At 35.5% G+C, this 19,669-nt stretch overlaps 1 protein-coding gene across 2 annotated transcripts; it reads left to right on the top strand.

The window, feature by feature from the left end:
• Window positions 1-1,411: 1,411 nt before the first annotated feature.
• On the top strand, window positions 1,412-18,975 carry LOC135585681 (importin beta-like SAD2). Of its 2 annotated transcripts, XM_065095597.1 has the most exons (22): window positions 1,412-1,668; window positions 4,246-4,381; window positions 4,462-4,549; window positions 5,921-6,070; window positions 8,015-8,177; window positions 8,265-8,449; window positions 8,534-8,710; window positions 9,644-9,792; window positions 9,899-10,016; window positions 10,111-10,291; window positions 12,965-13,124; window positions 13,212-13,253; window positions 13,332-13,450; window positions 13,544-13,742; window positions 14,647-14,778; window positions 15,213-15,316; window positions 15,501-15,680; window positions 16,630-16,769; window positions 16,841-16,980; window positions 17,650-17,801; window positions 18,158-18,281; window positions 18,361-18,975. In XM_065095597.1, the coding sequence occupies exons 1-22, from the start codon at window positions 1,579-1,581 to the stop codon at window positions 18,525-18,527; spliced, it is 3,096 nt and encodes a 1,031-aa protein (XP_064951669.1). In that variant the 5' UTR covers window positions 1,412-1,578; the 3' UTR covers window positions 18,528-18,975. The 2 variants fall into 2 exon arrangements, 1 of the variants encoding a protein (XP_064951669.1); XR_010484448.1 differs by lacking the exon at window positions 17,650-17,801 and having other exon boundaries at window positions 18,361-18,498.
• The last annotated feature ends 694 nt before the right edge of the window (window positions 18,976-19,669 follow it).

A 19,669-nucleotide genomic window follows, 5' to 3' on the forward strand; every position in this document is an offset into this window, starting at 1 on the left:
TAAAAATTTATTAATATATCTTGATAAATGGGTTTTATATAGCACCCTCCATATATAATGTTTCTAGGTATTGTTGTTGTTATTATTATTATTACTACTTTTCAATTAAAAATCTAGTAGAAATTAAAAGCGCAATCTCATATTACTATACTAAAAATCGAATGAGTCACGATTTCATATATTAGGTTTAATACATTGACTTAGAATATTAAGTCTTTCGGTTGAATTGATATCTAATTTGATATATATTAACAACAATAAGTTTGACTGAGATTTATCGTTATTTAATTTCTAACAATGGTATCAGAGTCATGAATAAATCGAATTGCTATTTGATTGAACGAAGATGAATCTCTCATAGAAATGTAGATAAAATTTGAATTTTTAAAAGTAAGTGGAAGAAAATTAATTGACTGAAACAAAATGAATCACACATGAATTCTTAAAAATAAGTGGAAGACAATCAACTCACATGAGTAGAAAATATATTAAGAACATTAAATGTGTGAGATGGACTGAGAGCATAGCCCTAGATTACGAAATTAAAATTTTATATTAAATTAACATTTGACTTAATATATATTATTCTTATCCGATTCGACTCATACTTTTTGTTATTTGATATCTCACAAGTCCAAAACTATTTTGGTTCAACAAAAAGACAAAGAAAAGATAATAATTTTGATGTATATATATATATATATATAGTTGCTAAAGAAAGATGAACAGTGTCTTATTCTTCAATTGTGTATGAGAAAGTGATAGGCACAGCCCATCTGAGATCATACTTAAGCACATCACCAAGAATATCTTGATCTAAATGACCAATCAATCTTGTTTTGGAATATATGCTGTGCCTCTAAAAATAATGAAAGCCTCTTGCATATACTTGCCAAATTACAAGCATATTAAATACAACATAGCACACACGAAGCTCTTAATTAAATGGCATCATAGATAAGTGTCATAAGACCACTTGTCATCACCGTTCGATAAAAATGCTCTTGATGATCGTTGACTACCCTGCGTTGACTGCTGTGCCTCTGATGTCCCTCGTTCCATGACAAGTCAAACTCACCGTGCATTAAAAACAGTGAAAAGGGAGGGCCGGTGGAGCGCTGCAGATTCATCTGTCACACTACACAAATCGAAACGCCTTTTAGAAGCGGAGTCGTGCTGCGGACGGAAGACGGAGGATCCCATCCATCTCTCGTTTTAATTTATGGAATATCGTACCATCGAACCCGTCAATTTGGTTGATCCTACCGTCCGTAGAGTGGACCCCACGGTACTCCTTGGTATTAGCTACTATGCATTTTGGAGAGGATCCAATACCGAACTCAGTTCGGACAACGGGAGGTTTAAACCGACCTAAACGGCACTTGCGCTTCCTCTCTCAGTCACCTCTGCTCGCTCCTCGTTCCGCGAAGAGCTCACCCTTCTCTTGCGACGTCGTCGTCGCCTCCGTCCGCTACCCAATCCGAAAGCCCTAAGGGAGGCGATCCAAAACCGCATCCAGGGTCCGCGATTGACTCCCTCTTGGCTCCGACCGACGACGAACCTGAGGACCCGCCCGCCATGGATCCCGCGAGCCTTCCGGTGGTTCTCCGCTTAGCGCTCAGCCACATCCCGGAGGAGCGCATGGCCGCTGAGGATAGCCTCAGTAAGGTGAATTACCTGCCCTTTGGCTGATATTAATGTATCGATCGGTGGTCATTTCTGATCTGGTCTGTCTCTGCTGTTCTCGACGAGTTAGATTACTGTGCGATCGTGGGCGATCGTGTTCTTGGTCCGTATCTGTTAACTTATCTGCTATTTTGATTTGGTACAGATTTTGATTTGAGATTCTTAGGGACCTTATGGCTTCTATTACGGTTTACTATGTACTATTTCACTTGTTGATCGATTGTTGATAATCGAATGCAAGTTTCTTGGTGTCCTGCACTGCACACGGGTTTCAGGTGGCACTCGCACGCAATCGCTGTACTGCAATTCAACTAGTGATTTTGCCGTCAGCATCGTGGGCGATTGTGTTCCTGGTCCGTGTCTATTCTCTCTGCTGCTGTTTTGATTTGGTACAGACGTAGATTTGAGATTCTTATGGACCTTATGGCTTCTATTACGGTTTACTATATAATATCTCATTTGTTCGTCGATTGTTGATAATCGAATGAAAGTTTGTTGGTGTCCCGCATGTCACTCGGGTTGCAGGGGGCACTCGCACTCAATTGCTAGAATGCAATCTGACTTGTGATTTTGCTCTCAGCAGAGCTCACTAGTGGCAAAGGTCCATGTAAACAATCCCAAATAGGATTTAAAGCTTCTTGTTCTTGTTCTCAGAGGAATCTTGGCCTACTAATTTGGAAAGAATAATTACTTTCCTTTGAGAAATTTGCCTATCAACTGCTTTTGTGTATGATTTCTTGTTTTTTCTTGACGGTATATAAATATTTTAAAGTATATATTAAATGTGCTTTTTTTTACTTTCTCCAACATGTTTGTTTACCAAGGTTCTGTCTCTTCATACATATACCTATCTTTCTTTGATCTAATCATGCTTTGGTATAGGTCTATGTCCTTCTAGTATAATGTACGTAGTACTTTTTTAAAAAGTTATATGCCCATGTCCTTTTTTGACTTTTTTCTTGTGTTTTTTTGTATTTCAATGATGTGGAATTTTCTGTTCACTACTTCGTATGTATTGGCTCATGCTTGTCAATTAGACCATGAAGTCGGTATACCCGATACTTTTGTAACAATGAGGCTTACTGAATGTCATTCCATTAAGCAAATGATACAAAGGATATAAAAAGGAAGTACTAGTAGAAGACAGTAATACGAGTACAGCATTACTTAAACCAACCACAAAAAGATAATTTGTAAAATATTTCCAAGGCACATTAATTCTCCAAGAATAAAACCACTAGAAAATGTATCCATTAGATCGAGAGGTTCAAGAGCTTGTTGCAAAAGATCTTCTTGTTCCTTGCTCTCCACATCATCCAGCAAGTAGTCAGAATAAAACTGTTTGGAATGTTCGGGTAGTAGCCCATATGTTTTGCAAAATGTATCATGCATTTTGCTGACTTTAGTAGCCTTTAGATAAAACTCAAACATTCTTCACAAGTTCATCATTAAGGATTAAATGGAAGGCATCAACACCAATAGTTGGATATGTCCTGCCTTTGAGAAAGAGAAGGTCAACGATATGAATTCTTCTGAGTCCCCTAGCCTGCAACAAATGGAAAATGTAGTTCCAACTTATTTTGTTGAACAATTAAAAATCAAACTCGTTGATGAGCTCCTCCAGATTACATTTTAAATAATGATAAATTCTTTCATGAGCAGTAAAAAACAGAAAACTAAGAAGTTTCGTTAACCTCTGAAAGTTGATCCATATTTCCATAAATTTTAACATCTTTTATGATAACCCATTACTGTTCCCTTTTGGGAATCACATATTGTTCAAAGGTCTTCTATTACGTGTTTAATTTTGTTTTATTCGTTTGTTGTTGTAAAAGCTATCTAAGATCTTTCTAGTATCTTTCTATCAAATCTATCTTATCCATTAATACGGTTGATCATTGGTTTCCCGCATAAGCGCCATTTATTTATTCTTCAAAGTTCCACAATTTTAAAGAATCATATTTATCCATCGGATCTAGTTAATGCATATCCTGATAAAGACTTGTGTGCTCTAGTCTACCTTTGCCTTTCAAAAAGTTGAACTGATATAACCTTATGGTCATTTAACTTCTCATTGACCAATTGTAGATGACATGAGATGTCAAATATGTTCTTTTACTCATTTACTGATATTGGTTCCTAAGATGCTGTTTGCAACTGCGCTTGCCATAATAAAGTATCATATTAGACCCAACCACTAAGCTGCAATAATTACGATGACTTATTGTCCCTTCAGTTCTGGCCCAATTAATTAGCTGAAAAACACATAATTTAAACAAGTTAACTGTGTAAGTTCTGGTCCAATTTAATTAGATAGAAAACACAGTTTAAATAACTTAGTTATGGGCTTTTGCATTTTCATCTTTCTCCTTCATTTCAAGCATCCAAAGACTGTCTGCCAAACAATCATTCATCTGTTTGTTGATCCAGACAAAAGGTGGAAAGACAAGATTAAGCATAATACAAGAGGAAGTGCCATGCAAGATATTACCTTTTCTTATTCTTGCCTGTGTATGTAGTTTCATTTGCTGTGACAAATTCAAAATTTCATTTCAACAGCTACAGTGTACACCACAGCATTTGGTGAGCTTACGACATATCATAACAGATGGTGCTGGTGATATGGCTGTGCGTCAAGTGGCCAGCATTTATTTCAAAAACTTTGTGGCTAAAAACTGGTCACCTCATGAAGCTGGTATGAATGACGAATCCCACGTCAGAACTCATACAACTTGACTTTATGTTAAACTATGACACTTCTATTGTTCTTTCCAGGGGAGCCTCCAATGATACCAGAGAATGATAAGATGATGATCCGATATATTATCCTTGATTCTGTTGCTCAAGTTCCTCCTTTGTTGAGGTATATCAGTTATTGGTTTGGCTGTGATTTTTTCACCTCGGACACCTTTGGAGACTTCTTCTAATGGAAAATTTATCTTCCAGGGAGCAACTTTTGCTTACCCATGCAAAGATCTGGGTTTCTTTTTTTTATCTTTGAAAGTTATATATTTCATTGGTGCCCATCCAATTATTTTTTTGTATGTAACTTTCTAAGGACAAATTTCTAACTTTTCATATTCCGAATTTTTATAGAAGCATATGAGTATTTCTTTAATAGTTCAATGATTAAGTTACAACTTAGCAAGGTAGATATGCAATCTGATGCTGCTAAAAGGTGTACGTATGCAATTTTCCCTTTTCATGACATATAACTTTATATATATATATATATTTATACATTGTAGTGCTTCATAAATCCAGCAGTCAGCTCATGTTTCAGTTCTGATTAGATGCTTTTATCCACCCTAGGCAGTCCATTGTTTTCTTTTGCATTATCATTATGCTTTAGTTGCCATGTCTTTGTTACGTCATCATACAGGTGTTGCTTTTAAACTTCTATACTCATTAAATTCTTTTCCATGCCTACTACTAGAGTTCTCTCTATTCCTTTCTATTATGTCTTGGTTTAATTGTACTATTGTTCATCTTATCGGTCCGTACCAATGTATCGATCAACTATTGGTATGGTACGTACCGAATTGTATTGAGTTATGCCAAACGTACTGACACATGATACATGAAAGTATACTGATATACCACATGTACCAGTCCCTTATTGGACTGGTACATACCGTCTATACCGAGCGGTACATTACGGTATGGTGAATCTTGAATTGTACTACATTTATAGGCTAGTACTTTTTCTTTATGATTAATAGCGTTCTTTTATTATAAAGTTGTCATTTTCCTCTCAAGTCTGTGTAGCTTTTTTTAAGGGCTACATAAGAGAGTTAAGTCATTTAACAGCAGTTGCTCAGATAAAAAATTTTGCAGACTGAACTAGCTGTAACTGGCTTGTTAAAAGGCCTAATAAGTGTGTCTTGCCATGTCAATGACTACTTCTGTTGTTTTTCCCACCTCACATCATAAATTTTTGTATTTGAGTACCCAGTTATCTAAAATGTGGATCATTGTAAGTTCATTGTACTATCATGGTATACATTTAATCTAGTACTAAACATTTGCAAAGTTCTATGTTGATTTGTTCAACATTCACGTATATTGGATACTTTTGTTCTATAAGAACATTTCTCAAAATTTCTTTATACTATTGCTTGGCATGTAAAGCATATATATATATATATATATATATATATATATATATATATATATATAATTATATATAATTGCCAGTAATATTGGTTTTGACATTCATGTTTGCATCACACAGAGTACAACTTGTAGAATGTATGAAAACTATCACCCAAGATGATTATCCAGAACAGTGGCCAGGTCTTCTTCACTGGATTAAGTTAAACTTACAAGATCGGCAAGAATTTGCAGCTTTATATGTATTGAGGGTTTTTTCTCGGAAATACAAGTAAGTATATCTGCTGACCAAGGAATGGTACTTAATTGGCCTTTTCACCTTTTATCCATATATATCTTAGTTGGTTTCTTCATTGCAATTTGGTAAAGTTCAACCTTGTGATTTAATATTCCAAGTTCAGTATTTGCTGATGTTTGGTCAAATGGAGTCCTAAAAATGAGGTAAGCATTTTCGTACTAAAGGTTAAAGATTGCTCTTTTGTTAAAGCACTAAGAAGGCTGATGATTAGCATGCTACATGTTGTTGTTATGGTATATAGAGACTGTTAGGCAGATTATATTGGAATGCCCAAGATGCATGCTGTTGTGGAGAGAGAGCATTAAAAACCCTAGCTACATCATTTTAAAGCATTTGGTGATGTGATCCAGTTCTTTCATCTGGTTCAGACTTGCATCACCCAGCTTTCACCCTGGGTTTGGCTGGCGCCCACGTTAGTTCAATACAGAAAAGCTACTAACAACATTCAGATGGGGGGATTTGACAAAAGAAGAGAAAAGAAAAGAGCACTGATGTCGAACATCAGGTACCTAACTGGTGGACCTCTCTACCTGCCTTCCATATCCAGGGCTTAGCCATATTTGCCTACTTATTATCCCATGTAACTTCCAAAAGTTATCCAGTGTTTTTGAGTGAATGGTTCTTAAGCCAGTTAACGAGTCCACTTATAGTCATATCTATGACATAAGTTAGTTAATTTTGGTGCAACTTGTCATTTGCCACTTGAGACCCTCTTTATTGTTTATGTTGGGGATTGGTTGGTCTCTGCATGTTTATGGTTATAAGGAGCATACGTGGGAACACCGCTATGAAAGAAAAGCCTTGTTGAGCTAGCAGGGTGGGGCAATTTCTTTTCCTCTTGTTTTCTTAATCTTTGCATACTTTATACTCTTATCCTACTTTGTAGGCTTTCTTCTACCTGTCCTTCTGTAGTTATGGCAGACCAGCTGTAATTTATTTCTGGTTTCTGTTGTAGTCCTCCATGGGAAACCTATGGTGGTTTGCAGTTTGTACTAGTTTCTAGACGGTGTTTCTTTAATCTGTGTCCTCTTTATTCTTTTCCTACCTTCTAATCCTACATACTGTCTTCCTGCAGTTACAGCAGATTTGCTTTATATGTTTGCTGGTTTCTGTTATTGCTATCAATAGGAAACTTTAGCAGTTTGTACTACTAAAGTTTTTAGCAGTTTAAGTAGCAATATTGAAAAGAAATCTTCATAATCCAGAAACGATAAATGGCTGATTGTGTCAGAAACTTTTTACTCAAATACTCTTTACACTTAGATGCCTGTCAAATAGTCTTTACAAGAGAAGGTTTTACGGATTGCATTGTTTTGTGGAGCATCTGAGTTTCTTAATGAAATAAGAGCATCTTTAGTAGGCAGGTAGGCACTCGGTCTTCTGTTTAATAATTTTCTTTTGTTATTTTTTTTATATTCTACCTAGTTTTCCCCTTCTGTTTTTCTGCAGTTAAAGTAAATTAACAGTTGGTGGGAATTTCAATGATCTCTGTTCTGTTATTTGGAATTTCTAAAGTAACATCTCAAAAGATTACAAGGTTAATTGTGGAACTTTGAAGATAGAAGATTCCTAATGTAACAGAAGGTGGCATGTTTTGTTGAGTGATTGCATCAAGAGCTGTCTACTTCAAATCAGCCATGCTTTACACCTGGATGCATTTTTATGGTCTCATTTTCCTTTGCCAGATACTTACTGCTGTTTGTACATTCTTGTCATTTGTCCACCTTAAACAAGAGTTTTGGTGTTTTGGAGTATGCAACTAGGTTCTATTATGATGATGAGTTTTTTTTGGTGGCTCTTAGTTTCAATTGCATTAATATGATAATATCAAACAATACTAATTTATTTCAGTTGTTATTTAACTTTCTTAGATTTTTGGTAAGTTGACTGTTTGTTTTTGTTGCTCTTTACTTTAAGGTTAAAGTCTGATGAGGAACAAACACCACTTCATCTCATTGTTGATGAGACATTTCCTCTTATATTGAACAAATTTACCAAACTTGTTCAGATTGTTAACCCCACAATTGAAGTAGCTGATCTTATCAAGCTCATATGCAAAATATTCTGGTCATCTATATACGTATGTTTGTCTAGTAAAACAAATCCAGTTTCTTTTTTAATTTTACTGGCTTTTTATTTTTTTTCTTGGTTTAAAATTCCTTTTCAGTTGGAGATCCCACAAAAGCTACTTGATCCAAATATATTCAGTGAATGGATGTTCCTATTCTTGAATCTACTGGAGAGACCTGTTCCTTTAGAAGGTCAACCGTCTAATCTTGATCTCAGAAAATCTTGGGGTTGGTGGAAAGTCAAGAAGTGGACAATTCAGATATTAAATCATTTGTATACTAGGTGAAGTTTTTCTATTATTGAGATGTGAAACATGATCTTTCTATCATATTCTGCTTATCGGTTTCTGAAGAATTTTGCTAACAGGTCTGGAGATGTGAAGCTTATGAAGAAGCTAGAGAACAATGAGTTTGCTCAAATGTTTCAAGAGAGTTATGCTGGCAAGATTTTGGAATGCCACCTACAGTCACTCAATGTTATTCGTGCAGGTGGTTATCTTCCTGATAGGGTTATCAACCTTGTGCTTCAATATATCAACAGCAGGTTTGTCTTGCTTTGATCTCCCTAGTTTCTTGTTGTTTCAATCTAGCTGATCACCCAGTTGTATAAACTATTTCTCCATTGTAATCTTTTATAATCCATGTCATGTACAAATTGTAATTCCTAGATTAAACTATCTTTAAACATCATCTGTTTTCTTTTCATTCTTTTCTTTTTTTAGATCATTGAGTTATAAGCTAAGATACTCAATTACATGATAGAGGTTAGAGGAGTTGTTCTGCAAGTAATTTACTGAATCCTGAGGGGAGAAGTATTTGGGAAATTTAGTTGACCTCTTTCCAGTTGAAAATTACTAAAAGACCAACAAGTTGTGTCCAAGTAGAGTGACAGGAAGAATTGGGGTAGTATCTCAGTTGGAACAATAACCGTGTGCCAATTTAACAAGCTAACAAAAGATATAATAAGATTGAAGATGCATTAAAATGCAACTAAGATATGCATTAAAATACAACTAAGATATAGAGAAAAGTCCCCTGCTTGGCTCATTTTGACTGTGCTGTGCCTCATTCAGAAGATAACTTGATCTACAAAGTACAAAATAGGTACTGTTACATTTTATTTTCACAGAACAGAAGAAAAGTTTCACGCATTGTTTTTGCGACTCATAATTGGAATAACTCAGTAAGCACTAATTCTACCATCCGAGAGATATAAGACTATTTGAATTGTCAAGTGTACGTGTGCCACAATGACTGCAGACTGCTGTTTGTGTAAATGCTGGTAGTTCATTTTTTGGTTTCTTGATTTCCTGTACAATATTTTCCCAGCATGCAAAGTTGTTTAATTCCACAACATTATATATTCATGCTGATTTTGGTTTTGTTGCCATTTCAAGTGTGTGATTGCATAGTTTAGTGGTGACAAACTTGTCTACTTGAGTTTATGAACTGGCTCAGTTGCATTAATGCTCTGCAGTATTTCAAAGAATAGTATGTATCATCAATTATTGGAGCCAAAGCTTGACATTGTCCTTTCTGAGATCGTCTTTCCTCTGATGTGTTTCAATGACAATGATCATAAGTTATGGACTGAAGATCCACATGAATATGTCAGAAAGGGCTACGGTGAGCTTAGACTTAGTGTTGTTCTAAAACATGACATTCTATTAGTTGTGGTTTCTGGAATAAAAGCTTTGACATTAATTGTCAGCATATAAATTCTTCTTCCCAGATATAGACCTATACAGTCCTCGAACTGCAGCCATGGATTTTGTGAATGAATTGGTAAGGAAGCATGGGAAAGGGAACTTACAGAAGTTTATTCCATTCATCATGGAGATTTTCAGGAGGTTTAACTCATATGCTCTTTATATTAGGAAGTTGCTCCCGTGGAGATTTTGCAATGAAGATATTTTTCTTACATACTATATGTAATTATTTCAGATATGATGAGGCACCCGTCGAGCTTAAACCATATCGTCAAAAAGACGGTGCTCTTCTGGCTATTGGAGCAGTGTGTGATGAACTTATGCAGTCTGAATCTTATAAGTCAGGGCTTGAATCCATGTTAGTGCTGCATGTTCTTCCTGAGTTCTCAAGTCCTGTTGGCCACCTCAGAGCAAAGGTTACTCTTCTTTTCCAATTAAATTATATTCTGTGCTTGGCAAGCAGCTTGTCTGTCTTCTGTTTCTGACTGTATAAGCTCTATTATTTGTCCCTCGCAAGAATGAAATTGTACCGATCAAATATATCAGGCATTGTTCGAATCATGGTTTCAAATCTCAACCATAACGGTCAGTAATGGTTGGTAAACACCGGATCAACCAAGTATTGTATCCGAATTTATAGCCTGATAATGGTACAATAAGTTTTTTTAAATTTTTTATCAGTTTATTCAATAATAATGCATGATATAAGTTCATATACTGTTTCAACGGCAAAATAGGTTAATGAAACCAATACCACACATATTTAAATCCTTGACCTGGCTGTTGTCTTCATTCTCATGCTGTGAAAGATTGGGGTTGGATTTTGCATAGTTAGAAAAAGACTGATATTTATTTTTATTGGAACTGCAACATGATCAATTACATATACTAATTTGTTTTCTGGTGCACAGAGTTCTCTTTTATCATTAGATTTGCAAGCATCTCAAAGATTGAAAGTGCAACCAATCTCTTGAACTTTCTCTGGGTATGGGTACTAGGTTTCTTTTGTCAGCGGGCTAAAAATTGAATCCCATGGCATGATTCATGGCTTTTTATTGTCAATCTTTTAGTGTTGAATTGTGTACCAGATTTATCATAGTCACCACATATTGAGGCATAATATTTGATGAAGGTGAAATTTTTTTATTCTAGCTTTCTCCTGAAAGTGCTCTGTTCATAACTACTTAGCCAGATAGAATAGCAAGTTTGTTAATTAGTTGATTGACCAGCTATTTGTTCATTTATGCATATACTGTGTATTTAGAAGAGTTAATTTTTGCTGAGGGTGTTTAGCTGGGGTCTCTACAGTACAAGGAGTAAATGCATAGCAGCCCTAAAGAGTAGGGCAGCACAATTTGGTTTATTTAGATGAACTTATCATGGTAACAAGGTCTGTTCCGAGTCTGTGTCTTCTAGTTGCTTTTATCACATGGGTTAGGGGATGAAACATGGATTACAAAAGCATCCCATAGGTGTTCTTGGAAATGAAACGAGCACCACAAATTTTCACCTTCCATCAAAAGCCATGCTGTTTGTGTTAGCAGTTGCTTAGAAAGCTTAACTTTTAGAATATCATTTTTGTTACTTTTCTGTTCTCTGTGTGAGCTCAGAAAGCTTAACCTTCAGAATTCCCTTTAATATTCCTCGAACTTGTAAAAATGATGATAGTTGTAGCATGTAAACTGGGTAGTTAAGAGAGGAATTGGTAGTTGTGATGTTACTGAAAATGATAGGTGCTAAGAGGAATCTAAGAGGAGAGTGAACAGGCTGGATAGCCAGGATTCACTTGAAACGAGGATCTCCGGGCTCAAGATTTGGCCAACCATCCTTTTAAAAAGATGAGATGCAATTTGTATCAGGGATAGGCTTATCTGAGAAGTAGCTTGATATCGTACATACTGACTGGTATTGGTTGGTCCTGTACTCAGGATAGATCATCATGCTTTAGGTCAGAGGTACTCATGTCCAATTTCATACTTCAGGGTCAGAGGTACTTAGGTAGGTTTCTCTGTCCACTTCCAAGATACATAATGACCGCACTAATACATTCTGGTCCAGTGAGGATGTTGCATCACATAAACTGACAATGGTTCAGTAAATTTGGTATGGAAACTGAATTTTAGGTGCAAATGGCATTTTGGCATGCACCCTCTTTTAACCATTTATGTGGAGAAACAAACAATAAAGAGCCACTCAGCCAAGAAAGAGCATTATAAATTGTTCTTGCATTTCAATTTGAGACTAATAGTTCATTATTCGGAACAGAACATAGGAAAAGCATAGCCTCCTCCTTTTTAGCAAATATTTTCCTTTGTGATATTTCTCTAGAACAACTAAACTGACCACTTATCACTAGTTACAAGATGTAAAGATTGATGATGAGGATTCAATAGCAAAATGAAGTACCAAGAGAAAAGCTGTAAGAAATGGAAAAAAATAGATCAAAATCAAGAGATTAAAAAGAAAAAGGATGTGTCATTAGACCCAAAAGTTGGAGACAAAGGTTAACTAAATCAGTAATGATTACAGATGCAGGCATATGGGGTAGAAAATAAGGGTATTCAGGTAGAAATTCTTTTCTCCTACTTGCTGAGTTGATTGATTATTGTACTGATTTTTTATGTTAATGAAACTTTAATTTGAGTTAAAAGATTTCTTAAGTGACATGGAGTGAGTAATCAAGTCATATATTCAGTTGGAGTTAGAACTAGTTTTCTGAGAATTCTGATCCATGTACCAAGCTTTATTGACTTAAATTCAACTGCTGCTCAAGTCAACTTGGCCAAGTTTGGATTTGGCTTGATGAGTTTCTGAGCTGTGTCAAATATTAGTGTTTCATCATTCATGAATAGTGATGACTGAAATGCATAAACTAATAAAATTGGTTACATTACAAGCACAACTTTCTCGAATAATTCAGATATACAATTTCCTTTTTTTTTTTGTTCTCTGAAGCTGCTTTACAGAAAACCATTTTATGATTTTTTTAATGTAATTGACTTTTATACTTGTAGAATTAAATCAAGCTTCTTGATTACAAATTAATTTGAATGCATTTGAATTTATGGAATTCTTTAATGGAGTATTAGGCAGCATGGGTTGCTGGAAAATATGCACACATCAACTTCTCTGACCAGAAAAATTTTCGGGAAATCTTTCACCACGTTATTTCTGGAATGCGGGATCCAGATCTTCCTGTGCGCGTCAATTCAGTCTTTGCTTTACGGCCTTTCATTGAAGCTTGCCAAGGCATGCAAATGTTAGCCTATAAGTCTATATATTGGTGCTTTCTTGATATTTCACATGAAGTAACTTAGAATTACGTTCTTAATACAGATCTAAATGAAATCCGACCATTTATTCCTCAATTACTTGATGGTATGTAATAATAGTTGTGTTTAGCTTAGTATCTGTTGTCCTCTATTCTTTTTAAGATGTCCCAATTGTTACATGCAGAGTTCTTCAAACTTGTGAATGAGGTTGAGAATGAGGACCTTGCCGTCACTCTTGAGACCATAGTGAACAAGTTTGGTGTAGAAATTGTTCCATATGCTAACAGCTTGTGCCAGAATTTGGTATAATATTTGTGTTATTATATGTTACTTTATAGTATTCACTTATATTTTATTCGATTCCTTGATATGAAATCTTAAAAAATCTTTGCATAGGCTGCTGCATTTTGGAAGTGCCTGGGTACCACCAAAGCATCTGAAGAAGCTGATGATTCAGGTGCTTTAGCTGCTGCCCGTTGTTTGGATTCCATAAGCACAATCCTTGAATCCATTAACGGGCTTCCCCATATTTTTGTTCAAATAGAGCCCATTTTACTACCTATAATGCAGAGAATGCTGACCGCAGATGGTCAAGGTAGCTACTTTTTCGATCTTGGTCAAATGTATATTAATAAATTGAATTTATATGTGTACAAACAAATGCATCCATGTTTGTATGTATTTGTGATGTCTGTTTAAATAGTTATATACAGAAAACCAATGCACAAGTCTCCATGGATGCAACTTTATCTTTACATGGAAAAACATATTTCTATGACTCAAGGAAAAACATGATTTAAGCATTTGTTCTATGTGTTCAAAGTCTTAATGAGTTATTAATCCTTAGAATGAGATCAACATTGGTTATCCATCTACTATGTTCAATGGCTATCCTTCTAATAGGCAAATGATTGGTTATTTGAAATCTTAACCCTAGTCCATGAAAGGTATCTTCGATCGTCTTGTCAGGCCCAGATGTTAAATTTGAAAAATCAACTATGAAGATAATAGGGCTCAAACGTATGATATTATCTAATATCTATCAATATTATTATTTTTTCTTATGATAGATAACAAGGTTTTCCTCTATATTCGAGGCTTATCACTTTTAGGTCATATTGATACACATAAGTTGTTCACTTCATCCCATATCAGGTTACATATTTCATGCCAAAACTTATCTATTTGTTTTTTTCTTGACACTTTCGTATTTGTGCATGAATCAATTTCTTCTTGGTGCATTTTTTTCTTGGCCTCGTTATGCAGTATCCTCTATAATCTTTTTGGTCCTTAAACATGTGCTATATGTTACACGTATATTATAGTTTTGTAAGTGTAAACTTTAGTTTAAGTTCAAGGATTGAAGGTATGTGATTCTGATTGTGTTGCTTATTCAGGTATGTGATATGTGATTTCATGTTGCAAGTTTAGCTTATTGTTGCTACCTTTGCTAGATGCTTGCAACGATTCTCATTTCTGATAATGTTCATGTTTCACAGATGTTTTTGAAGAAGTATTGAAAATTGTTTCCCATATGACATTTTATGCGCCAACAGTCTCATTGGATATGTGGGGTCTTTGGCCTTTAATTATAGAAGCACTTGGAGACTGGGCTTTAGATTTCTTTGAGAGTAAGTTGACATATATATGCTAATTTTTATGGTTTTTTTATCTTGTCGACAATTTATACAGTGAATGCCCTGACTCTATATATCATGTTGCTTTGCATATTAGTAACACCAGCTTTATGTTATATTGTTCATGTTCTTGCAATTTGTTTGAGGTATACATGTAGACTACCCTGAAAATTTTCTTCTGAGGGTCGTGTACATATCTGTTTCTTGCATGGACAAAAACAGATAGAGGGTTTTTTTTTTTTTTGGGAGGAGGAGATGGGGTGGGGGAGGGGAGGAGGTTGATGGTCCATATCATAATTCAAAGGAGCCCTGAATGTGTCATTTAATTACAAAAGAATACCTGGTACTATTCTCATTAATTTCAGTTTTCTTTAGGTCTTTACATTTGCATGTAGAATCTGATAATGTCATATTTGCCCTAAATGTAGATATACTGGTTCCCTTGGACAACTACATATCCAGGAGTACTGCTCATTTCCTAAGTTGCAAAGATCCAGACTACCAGCAAAGCCTGTGGGAAGTACTTTCAAAAGTAAGGGAAGTGGTTTTATTCAGTTCTTTATTAAAATGGTCAAAGCATATGCCTATCATTTTTTAGTCTTCTCAGCAATTGTAATTGTTATTACTGCTCAGTTGGAATAAATGCTAATGATGCGAACATTGTGATTGTTAATGTCTTTTGTGGTGATACACCTTTTTGTTAATTCAATGTGCAGATCATGTCACATAGTAACATGGAAGACAGTGATATTGAGCCTGCTCCTAAGCTGATTGAAGTAGTATTCCAAAATTGTAAAGGGCAAGTAGATCACTGGGTTGAGCCTTATTTGAACATTACCATTGGTCGATTGCGTAGAGCAAAGAAGCCATATTTAAAATGTCTCTTGATGCTAGTGGTAAGAGTTCCCGTATCATGTGTCAAACAGCAGTACTTTCCTTCATCCTGTGTTTAACGCAAAGATTATCTTATGCATTTGAAATGAACTGATGAAATAAGTCTTGTTGGACTTTTTTGTTGTGATCAAGTAGGTTTGACAGGACGAATACATGTTCTCGTGTAACAGATCTGGAATTGATGTGTTCTCGTTCTGTTTAGAAACTTAATGTGAACATCTAATTTGTACATGTTTCTTTGAGAATTTAATCATGTAAGGTTTTTCTTTGCAAGAGCAATTTAGGAATTGTTGCCTAGTTTGTTTTCTGTTAAATGAGTCTGATTAAAATAGTGGTGTTGGTTTGAACTGAAATATCTTACCATCAGTTTTGTTGTTTGTAACTCTGTTAAATCTTTGACTTCTAAAATAATGTAGAAATATATAGTTATATATTTTGCACACAGTCCAAACTCCAAAGAATATCTATAACTGCACTCATAGGACAAGGTGAGTTTGCTTTAAGGGAAGACTGTGAAATACTTCAGTGGAAACAATGATGAGGATTTTATGATCTCTGAATTTATTTGTGATGTTGGCTTTCACAGAACTCGGTTACAGTGATGCATCTGTGTTATTGCCTATATTGATCCTCCCCAAAATTTGCATTGGTATGAGCCTCATGCACTGGGCTCCCATCTTTTCTACCAATGTGGATTTTACAACATGCACAGAAGTATACAAAGAGTTTCATATCCCAAGTTGACGGCCAACTATGTTTTACTTATTCATGTGCCTCCAATTCAAACTTATCTTAAAGTTTGCCTTGGTACGACTAATGTGTCCTTAGCTTACTCAAAATGAGTTGTATTGATACTTCTAAGAATCTATATGCCTCTAGATTTCATCAATTATTTTGGAATCTTCTTAGAATCCATGCAACTTTCCATTTTAATAGTTTGTCCCTTTGCAGATTGCTGATTCTCTTTACTATAATGCATCTTTGACTCTTGGAATATTACATAAGCTCGGGGTTGCTACAGATATTTTCAATCTCTGGTTCCAGATGCTTCAAGAAGTAAAAATGAATGGCACACTTGCAAACTTTAGAAGGTAATTCTTTTATCCTCTTTCATGTCACTTTCCATCAATACCATAGTTTTAATACCTTACATTAACTGTAGGCAACATGATAAAAAGGTCTTCTGCTTGGGATTAACTTCACTTGTTGGCCTGCCTGCGGACCAATTGCCTGGTGAAGCATTAGCACACGTCGTTACAGCAACACTCAAGCTTCTAGATTCCTATAAGAATCAAATTAGAGGTGATACATCCTTTTGCATTGTGTTGCATAAAGTGGCATAGCATATTCTCTCATATGAACTACTCCAAGTATCATTATCAAAACGTATAACTTGACAAAGATACACATACAATTCATTTTTTAAAATTATTTTATTCAATGATGATGGGTCGTACAGGTTAGTGTATTGTCTGATATACGGGTGCATTCTGGTCTGATAGGCAATTATAATGAATGAACAATTATTATCTTTTATTAGTAGTACAAGAATCATTCCCTTGTTTTTTTCCCCATCATTGTACTGCCTTTCTTTTTTTTTGTATTAATATTTATTTTAATTTAATTTATTATAAAAATAACCCAAATCCTTTTGTGTTTTGGTTGATTCTAGCTGATTCCAGCCAATTTCTAGCTATAGGGCCAAGAAATCTGTCAAAATCAAACTGACTTAGGACGATACTGATATTGGTGTATCAAATTGAAACTGACCGATACCCTGATTTGTGAGCTAAATAAATAAATATATATATATATATTTTTTAATTTGTTATCTTAACTATTATCCATGCTCTTGCTTATTTTTCTCTTCCTTCTAATATAATCAACAAGATGCAGCAATTAAAAAAAAAACATTGGCATTGGTATGCTGAGTTTTGGCAATTAAAATCAATCTTTTTGCTTGGACAAAAGCTGAGGAGCAAATTGCTGCTGTTCATGGTATAAATGACTTTGACTCTGTTGAGGAAGATATGGATGAAGAAGATTTTGACAAAGAAGTTGGAGATGCTGATGAAGATTGGGATAAAGCGTACAGTCTAAAGCTTAAGAAATTGGCAGCGGAGGTTAGTAGATGAATGCAAAATCTTTATCAGCAGCCTAAGTTATTTCCTTATCCGAGCAATCCACAAGTCAAGAGGACACTTTTATCGAGTTTTAATGAAGTTTACACAGATTTTGCTGTATTTATAGGTTTTTTAATCTGAAAATAAGCCTATCTTGCATCTCACTGAAAGGGATCGGGATGTGTTTAGCCCATGATGTGGGCTTTTCTATTTAATATTAACTTAATCTTTTTTCGTTGTCTGTAGCTTTCTTTTCTATTTTATATTAACTTAATCCTTTTTTCTGTCCAACTATGAATTGTATCTTTTTGTGGCAGAAACATTATTTTATCCCTGCTTATCTACATTGAAATCAGGTGGAAGGATATCAGTCAGTTGATGAGGATGATGAGACTGACGATGATTACAGTGAGGATGAATACATAGAGTCACCAATTGATGAAGTTGACCCTTTCATTTACTTTGTTGAAACTGTGGAAGGTAAACATTTGTTGTTTCTCTTTTCTGATTTTGTAATTCTCCATTTTGAACATACGTGACACGTGACTATTATTCTCAGCTGTGCGAGGTTCGGATCCTGCTAGGTATCAGAGCCTGATGCGGACCTTGGACTTCGACTATGGCACACTCACAAGAGGAATTTATCAATATGCTGAGCAGAGGAGACTAGAAATTAAGATAGAGGAGGAGGCAGCATTTGGTGAATGTCAGCGTAGAAGAGGTTGAAGTTGTGTTTTCCTGTGTTTAGTTGGCCGTGTCCTAAATGCAGGAAGAATCTGACATAGGTTGCGTCATGGCATATATCATCATCATCATCATCGTCGTCATCGTGGAATTCGTAGAGCCATTCAGCCTGAGGTATTATTTGTCAGAGCTTTATTGGCTCTTAACCATTTTTTGCTTCTCCAATAATAGGAGAAAACCAGATCGCAGATGCTATGTTATCTACCGCTTTATCAGCAATCTTTTTTTGCTGGTATCTCTGGGTGTGAGGCTACCACGTCGTTATGTTGGTATTGCTTTTCCTCATTAGCTTACAAAATTTATTTATTGGGCAAGAATGCTATAATTTCTCCATTTATATAAGGAAATGCTTTGTGCCAAAAGAATGGGATTGTGAATAAACAATGTATAGGTTTACACCAAGGAATATTAAAAGGTCTTACAACTGTTAGATACTTGGATGTTATTCAATGTGATTCCTTCTGAGCTAATTTTTTCGATTGTGTGATTTGCAGATTTTGCTTCTCATCCTAAGCAGAGGTAAAAAGTATGTATGTATTCTTCTGTTGGAAGTAATTGCACAATATGTTTGGACAGAAGCACGGCAGAGTAGAAGACTCGACTTTTTCTGCTTATAAATCCAATCCCACATCAGATCTGATTCATAGGCTGTTCCTTTAATGTTGTTCTCGTAATGCTGCTTCCACGGAAAGTTACAGAGGTTGTATGAAACATAATGTTAGGAAAGAGTACTATGATATGTTGAATTGACAGAGGAAGAGTATAATGGTCTCTCTTCCAACATTTGGATTGATCCAAGTTGACCTCATGCATGCTTCTCATCTGTGATGACACTTTACATCCATTGAGATGTCGACAGATATGGTTTGCTAGCGGCTATGTCAAAAGAGAGTTGGATTGTCGCATTGTGATGAATCCTGTCGTCAACCGCTGCATGAATCCATCCTTCACCATCTTTTTGGGCCCTCAGTAATCCCTCTTCCGATCGCCCCTAAGCTTCGAACAAGGAGGTTTCATTGGCTGTCCTTTTGCACCTCTTCCTCCCACTCCCAAGGCGACACGTCCTGTACTCGAGCAGGCCTCGGTACCCTCTGCGATTTCATCAGTTGACAGGGAACCGAGCT

This window comes from Musa acuminata, chromosome BXJ2-2 (genome assembly GCF_036884655.1).
Source record: "Musa acuminata AAA Group cultivar baxijiao chromosome BXJ2-2, Cavendish_Baxijiao_AAA, whole genome shotgun sequence".
Lineage (NCBI taxonomy): Eukaryota > Viridiplantae > Streptophyta > Magnoliopsida > Zingiberales > Musaceae > Musa > Musa acuminata.

Coding starts and splice junctions, on each gene's coding strand:
- LOC135585681 (XM_065095597.1), top strand. CDS start 1,579: ATGGATCCCGCGAGCCTTCCGGTGGTTCTCCGCTTAGCGCTCAGCCAC. Junction 8,450..8,533: donor TTAAATCATTTGTATACTAG/GTGAAGTTTTTC, acceptor TTTTGCTAACAG/GTCTGGAGATGTGAAGCTTA. Junction 13,451..13,543: donor ACAGCTTGTGCCAGAATTTG/GTATAATATTTG, acceptor ATCTTTGCATAG/GCTGCTGCATTTTGGAAGTG.